At 32.7% G+C, this 12,378-nt stretch overlaps 1 protein-coding gene across 1 annotated transcript in view; it reads right to left on the bottom strand.

Annotated features, from left to right (window-relative positions):
- The window catches only part of LOC107032483 (cytochrome P450 CYP82D47-like), a 7,628-nt gene extending 5,196 nt beyond the window's left edge, over positions 1-2,432 (bottom strand). The window contains exon 1 of the mRNA XM_015234086.2: positions 1,428-2,432. Coding sequence (XP_015089572.1) covers positions 1,428-2,366 — 939 coding nt within the window. The 5' untranslated portion in view covers positions 2,367-2,432. The remainder of the gene's footprint in view (positions 1-1,427) is intronic.
- Between the last annotated feature and the right edge of the window lie 9,946 nt (positions 2,433-12,378).

The raw sequence follows: 12,378 nt of genomic DNA, 5'->3' as shown, positions 1-12,378 counted from the left end.
TTGTTGGGCTTTGTGGAGGCTTGTGAGCCGGCCCGACCCATTACTGAAACCCTAGGTTAACCATTTGGTTTTCCTATAAATATGATCCTTGTATTTGTAATTCTAGAGAAGCACAAGTGAAATAAAATCCTCCTGTTACAGTCGTGGAGTAGGGAAACCGAACCACGTTAAATTCTTGTGTGTCCCGTTTGTGTTCCGTTTCTCTTTTCTCTAGATTATTTGTGTGTGTTGTGTGTTTAATTCCCAACAGTGCGTTGGTTGGAGGAAGGTTTTGGGTGAAGCAATCATGCTATATTTAACAAGTTTAGCTTACTCAAAGAACTAAATGTACCCTTGTTTGACATTGAAGAGCAAGAGATCTCCATTGGTAAGGAGCACAAAGTTAAAAGATGAAGATGAACAAAAATGAGTTATATGATTGGGTGGGTCAGATCAGGTACAAAATAGGGTTAATTTTGACTGTTTAGAATATTTTTGTCCACAGAGAGGCACAAATAATAAGTATAGTAATGGTAGGGATAAGAACAACTTTCTTTTAACCGTAAGAATAAAGTCAACTAATAAATTAAAGTTGAGTGTTATTTACCTTTTTCCCTTTATTTAATTATATATTGTCAACAAAAGTAACAAACAATATTATTCTTTCTTCCAATTCAAGTGTCTTATTTTCTCAACGTAGTTTGTCACAAAAGAGTGCCTCATCCGTATGTATGTAGTAAATTTCCTAAGTTAATATTCTACGTGGATCAAAACACTTAATTTAAGAAAAAGGATTAAAATATTTCCTCTTATTTTTCAAACTTATACCCAATTAAGCTAAGTCACCTAAATTGAGACGGAAGAATCAGAATTCATAGGAGTATTTAAAATCACAAGTACCAAAACTCTTAATTTTTCGTCTTAAATTATGTGTCGTTAAATAGGTTCTGATTGTTGGAATACAAAATTACTTTCTTCCTTTGTTCACTTTTACTTATACAGTTTAGATTTTGCACGATTTCTAAAAATAATAATGATTGACTTTATTTTATATCACAATACTCATACTCTATTTGTCTAATAATAGTTATTTATAGTATTAACTTGACATACACAGTAAGAAGCAATAAATAATAGAAGTAATATTACTATACTACTCTTTGAATATATTAAATTTAATACTTAGGAAATGTATTAGATGAATAGTATTTAATAATAAGGTAAAATAAACACAAATGATAAATTAAAATTGATATTTATCTGAAGAATTAAAAAATAAGTAATTAGTGCTTAAGTAGCTCATGAAATTTTTTTTATTTGTATCCATGATAGGCAAAAATAACAAATAAAAATATATCTTTAATATAATAAACAAGTAAAAATATATTTTTAATATAACAACAAGTAAAAGCAAAGGGTAATAAACAGGAATGGCAACATAGACTTACCAAGATAGTTGACTTGATGACAGTGGCCTGAGAATAGCCATAGGCTTTGAATTCATCAACATATGTGGCCTTAAGCATAGCATCTATGGCATCTTCATCATCATCATTGTTCAAATCCTTTTTCTTCATATGATCCTCCAAACAACCTTGAAGAATAGAATCCAAATCCTTATGTATATTCTTCATCAATTTTATATGCCCTTGAAAATCAACATATTTGAATAATGGAAATGGCACTACATCATACAAAACAATTTGTCCTACAACATACATGATCCCCTTAAAAGCCTTCCTAAAACGTTTTGCTTCCTCATCCTCTTCTATATTGTTGTATCTTTTCCCACATATGGTCTTTACAATTGTGTTTAAAGTCAATTGATGAAACCATTGAGTTATATTGATCACTTCAATATTCTTATTTGCTACTTGAGTCAATGAATACAAGTCTTTGATGCTATTTTCCAATTCAACAACACGTATATGCCTCATCTTCTCCAATTTAGTACTCGAGAGTACTTGTGTCAGAGCTAGCTTGCGCACATGATTATAGTAAGGACCAAAGTTCGAATAAGTGAACCTTGCATACTTGTAACCAATGCTTTGGCCAGCCATTGAGGTTGGTCGAGCCGCGAAATCTTTATCATGAGTAGTGAGACAATCCTTAGCTCCTTCCCAATTATTGATTATCAAGTAGGGATACATTCCCATTCTCAATGTGAAAATAGGCCCATATTTATCGGCCAATGCGGCCAACGTATGAGCAAATGGGACATTTTTGTCAATACCACTTAGTTGATGGAGATGGCCTATAATAGGCCATGCTCCGGGGACTTGAGGGGCTAATTTTTTGGTAGTGAGTGTGTTTGATCTTCTCCATAAGATTATGGCCAAGAATACAAAGGCTAAAACCCCTAAAATAGCTTCTAAAGGATAATCCATTACAAACTCAAAAGAAGGAGGTATATTGCAAGAGATTGTTAAAAGGTTCTTTTGGTTGGTGTAATAGGATAGATAAAAATATTTTATGATATCATGGGATATTACATTCCATTATTTATAGCAAAATAATGGAATAAAATAATTTTGGGACTAAATAGAGTATTTTTGCATTTCAAAACAAATGATCTGTTTTTATTTTTAGTCTGTTTAAATAAGAATAATTTTTTTACAGCACTTTAATTTAGGATATTTAAGATCGTAAAATTAAAGAGTATCTTAATATATTTATTATAACTTTAATCTAAATCATAAAATTAAAAAGCTATTCTACTTAAATTTTATATCAAATCAAATTCGATTTTTTTTTAAAATAAAAAGATGAGGTGTATATATAATTATCATAAAAGCGAATAAAACAATCTCATGACATGTGATATTATTATCCTTGTAGACGTTTTTGTCCGAGACCACCTCTGATTTTGACAATTATGGACTGTATGAGTGAAGAGGGTGATGTGGGTGCAGTGATCTTGAATAGTGTAAAGATTAATTTATATTCCTCTCAATTTAACTTATATATGACGAAAAATAAATTATTTAAATATATTCATACACAATGCATTGTGGCTGTCAATTTATTTAGGCCCACAAATCTTTTTTAATTGACGACCAATAAGGATGACAATGAGGTATTGTGGAGCGGGTTGAGCTTACTCTATAAAATTTTTAATTCGTTGTGTATAATAACTTTTTTTTTTATTTTCAATCCGCTTATCCCGTCCCAAATATACCCGCTCTGCTAATTTTTTAAATATTTTTATTTTCTAGTTAAGTTTGATACTAAAAATAAAATTCATAAGAATATATTCAGTTTTTATTATCCCGTCCCGCATAGACCTGTCTCACATGAATTTTTAAATATTTTTTTCTAATTAAGTTTGATACTAAAAATAAAATTCATCAAAACAAAGTCTTTTTTCAATAGTTGTATTAATTTAAGTAGAGAAAATGAAGGAATTAGGCAAACCAACATCGAGATGTGTACCTTATAACTTGCAGCGGAAGTCATTGATTTTGCTTCTTTGACAGGATTGCACTCAAGTTCCTCTTTGAATCACTAGGAAACAAATACCTTTGTTCACAAACTGGAAATCTTCTTTGTGTGTTGATTGATTTGTCTAGGATTGCTAGATTTTTTTTCCTGTTGTTTCTCACGTTTTCCTCTCCTACACTTTTTCATGTTTAATTCAAAATACTTCCACTTGAAGTCTTTTAAGGAGAGGATGAACAATTACTATGTAATTGTTCTGCCTTATCCTTTTAAAAGGAATTATCCAAATTAATCAATTAATTAGATAAGACATAAAACAGATCAGGTTGGGTCGGTCCACATGGGCGACCCACGATCCAAAACTTACAACTCTCACTTTGAACATGGTGGACAAGACCCAAGTCAATATTATATCAATCAAACACACAATTAATATGACAAATAATTCGTATGACTTGTGAGCATACAAAGCTTACCCTTAAAGGTTTACTAGCCCTACATAAGAATCCAATCACATGTGAAATATTTTAAGGACACTATTACTCACAATACCCTAGACGTTATTCACTACTTCACTAGTTACTTATTCGATCCATCAACCTCTTAAAGAGGTGAACTTGAGTTCATGTTTAACTTTATACACACAACTACACTCAAGTGTAATAGTCGAATTATGTATACAAGTTGAATTGTTCATTTAATCATCTTCCCTTTTGACTTGAATATATCTATTCCATATCAATTGCTTTCTAGACATGTATTGCATTGTCGAATCGCTCATGACTATTACTAGCATGCTAAAGTAGTAACATCAATTTGATATTTCAAGAAACAACAAAAGGTCAAAGGGTATTTCATTGAAAAATCAATTTAACTTTTCTGGGTCTCACACAATGAAGAAGCAGAAAATATTCTTTCATTGACCCATTGATCGCTTGACACATGTGATAAACATGTGCTACGATGTTTACACCTTAGATTGGTGTATGTGTCTCATTTTTTTATTATTCAACATTGTACAGATTTTGGTCTAAACACCTCCAGATTTTTAACCCTAGTTTCTCTCCTCAGTGATCCTTAAATTCATTTTCTTGGCGAAACTTTTGTCTGGATCACAAACAAGTCATAAAATGGTGGTGAACCTCATATGCTCATGTTCCCTGACGTAAGAGGTAATTGCTCATGTGAGAGAGTCAATCGACTTGTTCGTCACACTTTATATCTTACATATTATCACATGCATACTATATTGAATATAAATTCTATAGTTATATATAAAAGAGAATATTATAACAACCAATTCATTTTACAACACTGAAATATCATCATACTATACGAAAACCTAGAGCATTAACATGTTTTTTGAACAAGTCTCTAGAGATGACCTTCGTTAAAGGATTAGTTATCATTTCACGTATAGGAATGTATTGCAAAGTTATTTCTCCACTTGCCACTATTTTTCTCATAAAGTTATACTTAATATCGATGTGTTCGATCTTGCTATGATACTAGGATACTTTGTGTACACGGTAGTCGTTTGAATATCACAATATAGAATCACGGGACCCTTAGAATTCTTTGAAATATTCAAATGCTCAAAAAAAATTTTAACCAAACAACTTCTTGTACTACAGTCGCACAAGCCACAAGTTCAGATTTTATGGTTGAAAGAGCTGTGCAAGTTTGCTTCTTACTTTTCCATGAAATAGCACCACAATTTAGTAAGAAAAATAATCGGATGTTGATGTTCTATCATCCCAGTCACCAGCCCAATCCACATCTGTATAACCTCTTATGAATAAATCTGATCCACTATAACACAATGTATATCCATTCAGGTATCAGAATATTCTCTTTATTGCTTTCCAATGATCTTTTCCAGGATTGGATTGATACTTGCTAACTAGACTCACGGCATAACAAATGTTTGAGCGAGTACACATCATAACATATATCAAACTCCCGAAAACACTAAAATAAGGAAACTCGAGACATGTCTTCCTTTCTTTTTTAGTCTTTGGACATATTTCAAGGCTTAAAGTTTCACCCCTAGATACAAGAGTATCCACGAATTCACAACTATTCATTCGAAAACGTTTCAATATTTTCTTTATATAAGTTTCTTGAGATAAACTCAAAAATTTCTTGGAACGATCTCTTTGGATCTTAACATTCAATATATAGTTTGATTCACGCATATCTTTCATGCCAAATAATTTTGAAAACCATGGCTTGACAGTTTTCACATACTACAAATTATTTCCAACTAATAAAATATAATCAAAGAGAAAGAATTACAAAATTCCCGTTGGACTTTTTCACATAGATACAATGGTCTTCATCGATCATTTTGAAATCAAATGACATCACCTCCTTATGAAATCACAAATACAAGTGCTGTGAAGATTGTTTTAGGCCATAAATTGATCTTCTCAATTTACATATTTTTTTCTTGACCTTTAACAACGAAATCTACTGGTTGTTCGTGTAGATTTCCTCGTTTAATTATCCATTGAAAAAAGTGGTCTTCACATCCATTTGATGTAATTCTAGATCTAAACGTGCAACAATAGTTAAAAGTAATCATATGTAAGTAAACTTCACAACCGGTGAAAAAGTTTCCTCATATTCCATTCCAACATCTTGAGTAAAACCTTTTTGCCACCAATCGTGCTTTGTGTCTTTCTATTGACCCATCAGATTTTCCTTTAACATTGAGAATTCATTTATTCGCAGTAGGAAAATCTAAATTTTGATAAATAAGGATAATTATCGATAAACTTAATCAAAATTATTTTGAACTATTAATTGAATAGTTCATGAACTTTGAAAATGTTAGGCCAAAATTGGGTGTCAACACTTAGCATAATCTTTAGCCGAATAGGTAGTCTCTACCGGCTAGAAATAGGTTGACTTTGTCATTCTATCGACAATTATCCATATCGAATCATGTTGCCTGCGAGACCTTGGCAAGCCTGTGATGAAGTCCATATTAACCATCTCCCACTTCCATTCCAGAAGTTCTGTCTTTTGAGCCAACCCTCCAGGGCTTTGGTATTCCACTTTAACTTGCTGGCAATTCGAGCACTTGAGAACAAACTCAACAATGTCTTTCGTCATGCCTTTCCACCTATATATTTCTCTTAAATCACTGTACATATTGGTGGAACTCGGGTGGATGGAATATCTGGAGCTATGAGTCTCCTCCAGGATCCTCTCTTGGAGTCCATCCACCCTAAGTACACACAATCTACGTTGGTACTTCAGCATACCATCTCCCCTATATTCATACAATATTCTTTGCTTATGAACATTCTCCTTAAATTCAAGTAAAATAGGGTCTTGGTCTTGCTTTTCTTTCACCTCAGACACTAGTGATGATTCAGCCCCATTGGTCACAACTATCCCTCCTTCTGTGAATCCATAAGTCTGACTCCCAGGCATGCAAGTCTGTGCACATCTTTAGATAATTGCCTTTTTTTCCTCTTCAACATGGGCGTTACTCCCCATGGTAACCTACTCAAGGCATTAACAACCACATTAGTCTTAACTGGGTGGTAAAAAAATACTCATGTCATAATTCTTGAGTAATTCCAACCACCTCCTCTGTCTGAGATTTAACTCCTTCTGAGTGAACACATATTGGAGGCTGTTGTGATAGTGAATATGTCAACATGAACACCATATAAGTAGTGACACCTTATGTTCAAGGCGAAAACTACAACAGCCAATTCTAAGTCATGAGTTGAATAATTCTTCTCATGAACCTTCAACTGTCTGAAGGCATAAACTATAACCTTGTCATTCTGCATTAACACACAGCCCAAACCAACTTTTGAGGCTTGCAGTACACCAAAAAACCTTGAGTATCGTCTGGTAAGGTTAGAACCGAAGCTGTACTCAATCTCTTTTTCAATATCTGAAAGCTTTTCTCACAAGCTTCAGACTATTGAAACTTGTATGTCTTCTGAGTTAGCTTGGTCAAAGGAGACGAAATAGACAAAAACCCTCGTATAATAGACATCCAAACCCAAGAAACTCCTTCTATTTGTTGTAGAGGTGGGTCTAGGCCAACTCTGAACTACTTCTATCTTTTGGGTATCAACCCTAATCCCATCACCAAAAATAATATGGCCCAAGAATGCCACATACTTAAGCCAAAACTCACACTTGGAGAACTTGGAGTATAACTCATCTTTCTAAGTCTAAAGAACAATCCTGAGATGACTAGGATGATCTTCTTCATTCCTTGAATAAACCAGTATATCATCAATGAAGACGATGACAAACAAATCTAAAAAAGGTTGAAGACCCTATTCATAAGATCCATGAATGTTGCAGGTGCATTTGTCAGACCAAAGGACATAACTAAAAACTCATAATGCCCATATCTGGTTCTAAAGGTTTGTCTTTGGAATGTCACATTTCTTAACTTTCAACTGATGGTAGCCTGATCTGAGATCAATTTTCGAGAAGCAAGAAACACCTTGAAGCTGGTCGAAAAGATCATCTATCCTTCAAAGAGGATACTTATTCTTGATGGTCACCTTTTTCGATTGGCGATTGTCCATACACATCCTAAGGGAACCATCCTTCTTCTCATATATAAGATTGGAGCGCCCAAAGGTGAAACACTTGGTCGGATAAAACTTTTACCTAACAGATCTTTCAACTGCTCTTTCAACTCTTTTAATTCTGTTGGTGTCATTCTACATGGCGGAATAGATATAGGACGAGTATCTGGAATGATGTCTATGGCGAAGTCTATCTCTCTCTCAGGAGGGACTCCATGTAGATCATCAGAAAAAACTTCTGGGAACTCTTTTACTATAGGAACTGACTGAAGGGAAGGTACCTCAACACTTGAGTCATTAACTCGGACTAAGTGATAAATATAACCTATGAAACTAACTTCTCGCCTTAAGGTACGAAATGAAATGACCTTTAGGCACTGTTGAACTACAACTCCACTTTATGACTGGCTCATTAGGAATCTGAAACTTGAAAACTCGAGTTCTATAATCTATTGACGTATAACAGGCATGAAGTTATTCCATACCTAGAATGACATCAAAATCTACCATGTCTAACTCTACTAGATCAGTCATGGTGTTCTTGTGATTGATAGAGATATGACAATCACAATTAAACTCTTTCCGCTAGAATAGACTCTCCAACAGGGGTAGAAACACAAAAAGGTTCACAAAGTTTCTCAGGAAAAATCTCAAACTGATTTGCAACATAAGGAGTTACAAAATATAAACTTGCTACTAGGTGTAACAAAGCATAAATATCAAAAGTAAAGACTTTGATCAAACCCGTGACAATATCTGGAGAGTTCTCTTTCTCTTGGCAGCTAGTGATTGCTACCAACTCAAGAATGTGGCTAGGACTTGGTACGATCAATGGAAGGAGGGTAGAGATGAAAATGTACCACAACCGAATTGAGCTTTCTTTGAAGAAGCTTTCTTGGGGCATTTCTTTCCCCGAGAACAGAAAGAGTCCAAGGTACGTGAGTTCCTCACCCTTAAAAAGGACTCACTCAATGTGCATCAGAATGGGTTGAAATTTACCTAACTATCTCGTTATGCTCGGAAGATGGTTAACGATATGAGCAGTAGGATGAAATTATTTAATGCAGGTTTTGGTCGTGCTTCAATCAAAGAGGTCACGGGTATGATCAAAGAGGTAGAAGATACTTAAAAAATAAGTTCAGGGGGGTAATAGGACCTTAGTATAGTATAAGTGTGTCTTTGAGATTTCGGGCATAGGTTGAGGGGGTACTTGTGCATTATCCCTTTTCTTAATAACTCAAATGAAAAATGAAGGTTGTGTAATAAAGTTGATAGACCCACATTTTTTGCATCACAACTAATTGAATTCAAAATGGGTTACTTAAATTCAAGAAAGTTTGCATTCAATAATATGAATTAGGTGTTCATTTTTGTGATTCGTGAAGGGATGGTGTGGTGAGGGATGAAGATGAAGGAAAATTTTTGATATGGAAGAAGAAAGGTATAAGGATATTTGAGGTATATATTGACCAATTAAAAAAATGTCATGTGTATGATTTCACCTTACAGTTTTTTTTTTATTTTTATTATTTCACGCGCTTTGAGGAGAGTGAATACACTCATTTTGCCAAGTTAGCTCTTAAGGTGATATTTAATCAGTTCAAAATTGTTAAAGGGATATTTAAATGCATGTATAGTTAAAGTACGAAAGTAAGTTTTGCTCCAAGTTTGAGGGAGGGGGGTATGTATATTCCCATTTAAGTATAATATTGATAAATCTCATAGTGTAAAGAGTAAATTACATTATATCCCTATTCTTTTTCTAATTACAATAATCCCTTAAAATTTGTACCTTCCGGATGCACAAGTCACCATCAGGATACATTAATTCTAATACAAGAAGAATCATTTTTATTGCGCTAAAAAAGGAATAAAATATGGAAGTCTAATTAAATATCATAAATTATGCTTACGTTTCTTCTTACTCTTAATCATACAGAGGAAAATCTAGAACTAAAAAATTCAAAATATCGAATTACTTCCCGCCTTGTTCAACGAAGAAACCTTTCAGATTTGATTCAAAAACTTTTGTCGAAATTTTGGGTTACAGAGGTGAGTTATGAAGGATGCAAAAGTGATGATATTGTTGTTGGAAAAATGATTTCCTTTTGAATCTTCAAATTCATCGAAGATCCTTTCAATTTTGATCCAAGATGTTTGAATGTTCTATGCATACCCTCTATTTTTAATTTTTGAATTTGTATATTAATATATAAGTCGTGATATATTACTAGTTTGATCTAATATGTAACGTGTTTTTATATTGATATATATGTAGTGTGTTTTTCGATCCCAAAATTCTTCTTCCCATTCTTCCAAAAGTATTCTCAATTTTTTGACCAAATTTGTCGATAAATTGTTTTGATAAAATATGAACATGTCGATCTTGTTGGGACATTTTTGAATCTGAGAAAGTGAAGTGAGGTGAGGTATGAATGATACAAAAGTCATTGCAACTGAATTAGAGATCGATCAGTTGAGGAAAAAATTGGAGATCTGATACAACGTTAAGGTGAAGAAACAAGAGTTTGGATTTTCAATGTATTTGTCATGAATTGATATAACAAACAAAAAGGTTGAAGAGATGCATAGCTCTGATGGATCATTGATACCTTTTATAATGTTGTTAAATCATTTTTTGAATGTCGTTTTCGAGATGGATATCAATATATTACAATGTATGTATCTTGTTTAAATTGATAAGAATTGTATTTCCACTAGATACGTTAAATAAGAAATTGTGTCCCATACGATGTTAGGTTTGATATTGATGCATTACTATTTGGTAAGTTTTATGTATTTGATACATTTAGTATAAATTTGAATTAACATATCATGCATTAAGAATTAGCGTATCGTACATTATTATTGATATAACTTTTTTTGTTTACGAGCAGAACCCATATGTATCAAGAATTTGTATATGAAAAGTTGGTAGAATTTTACATCAAGTATCAATACTAATTAAGGTTATGCATCAAAATTAATATTTGAACATGATATATTGTGGATGATAGAATTGTAAAGTATCATAATGTTGAAGCGAAGACAATATAAATTAGTTTAAGAAACAAAATCACCTAGATATATTAAAATTTTGAACCTATATGTATCGAAAAAGATGAAAAATTAAAAAAATTAAAAAAAAAGCTCAACAATCTAATCAACGAAAAGCAACGAAGATGTATCCTTCTCGGACTAATTGAGAAGCCCGATACTGAAAGATCAAACTAATGAATGAAGCGTATGAAGACCGTCATTAGAAATCTCTGGAACAATTCCAAATGCAGTCCAAGATGATCTCTCTGCATTAGCAACATGTTTCAACCCTCTTCCAATACAGAGACCGGGAGTCACAAATTCAATAACTTTTTAAGATGAAAAACTAAAAGAAAATAAAAGAAATTGAAAATTAAAGTGATGGAAAGAAATGTACCTCTTGAATAACTTGAAATCATTAATTGGAAAGAGGAAAGATTTGAAACTCAAAAATAGATTAATGTAGGTAAGTGTAGAGAGATTTGTGGCTTAAAAAAGGAAAGAAAATCATTGATATGAGAGATTTCAAATTAATGTATCCGAAAAAAGGGGACGGGAGCAAAAGACTGGAATTTTGATATTTTTTTAAATGGTAGGAAAAATAAGAAAACATGATAGTAAATGGTGTGTAGTTAGGTAATTTTTCCTTAATTTAGTAGACATGAGTTAAATTTTATTTTTTAGAGGTCAACTAGATATCATGTAAGAGATTGTATTAATTTTGATTGAACCATTTTCATTTACTTTCTTGAATATTTTAGTGACTTAACAGAAACTATCTTAATAGATAATACTCTATCACTCTTATAACATGTGAAAAATTCAAATTAAGTTTGAATCCACGTAAAAACACATCAACACACAACCCGCCCCACCCTACATTAATTTTTTTAAAAAAGTACTTCAGCCGCCCTGCATAACTTTAAACCCATCACACCACCATAGCCTTAAATCTGCTCTGCCGCATCAGTCTCACGTACCCTAAGGACTAATGAGTATGCATCAAAATATGTGATTGTAGATGGTAAGCAAGCAATGGTTGTTGGCCAAATTTGCGTCACTGAAGTAAATTCTACAAAGTAATGGTAAGATCAATATTATTACATATGATATTTATAGAGTATTTTTTCAGTCAAGAATGTTATTGTAGGTAGGTGTGTATCGATCAGTTCGGTTTAATTTTATGTGTTATCGATATAATTTATCGAGTTTTTGAGTTCATCGATTTTGAGTTTCAAAATATACTAAATCAATAAGATTTTTTTTATCGATTTTGGTCTTTAACAAATAGGCTTTATATTTAGCCAATAAGATAATGCTTGTCAAACTAATAGATGACTTTTCTAAG

The sequence above is a fragment of the Solanum pennellii genome, chromosome 10 (assembly GCF_001406875.1).
Source record: "Solanum pennellii chromosome 10, SPENNV200".
NCBI lineage: Eukaryota > Viridiplantae > Streptophyta > Magnoliopsida > Solanales > Solanaceae > Solanum > Solanum pennellii.
The sequence above is the reverse complement of the archived record's forward strand: the minus strand, read 5'-3'. Positions and strand labels throughout refer to the sequence as shown.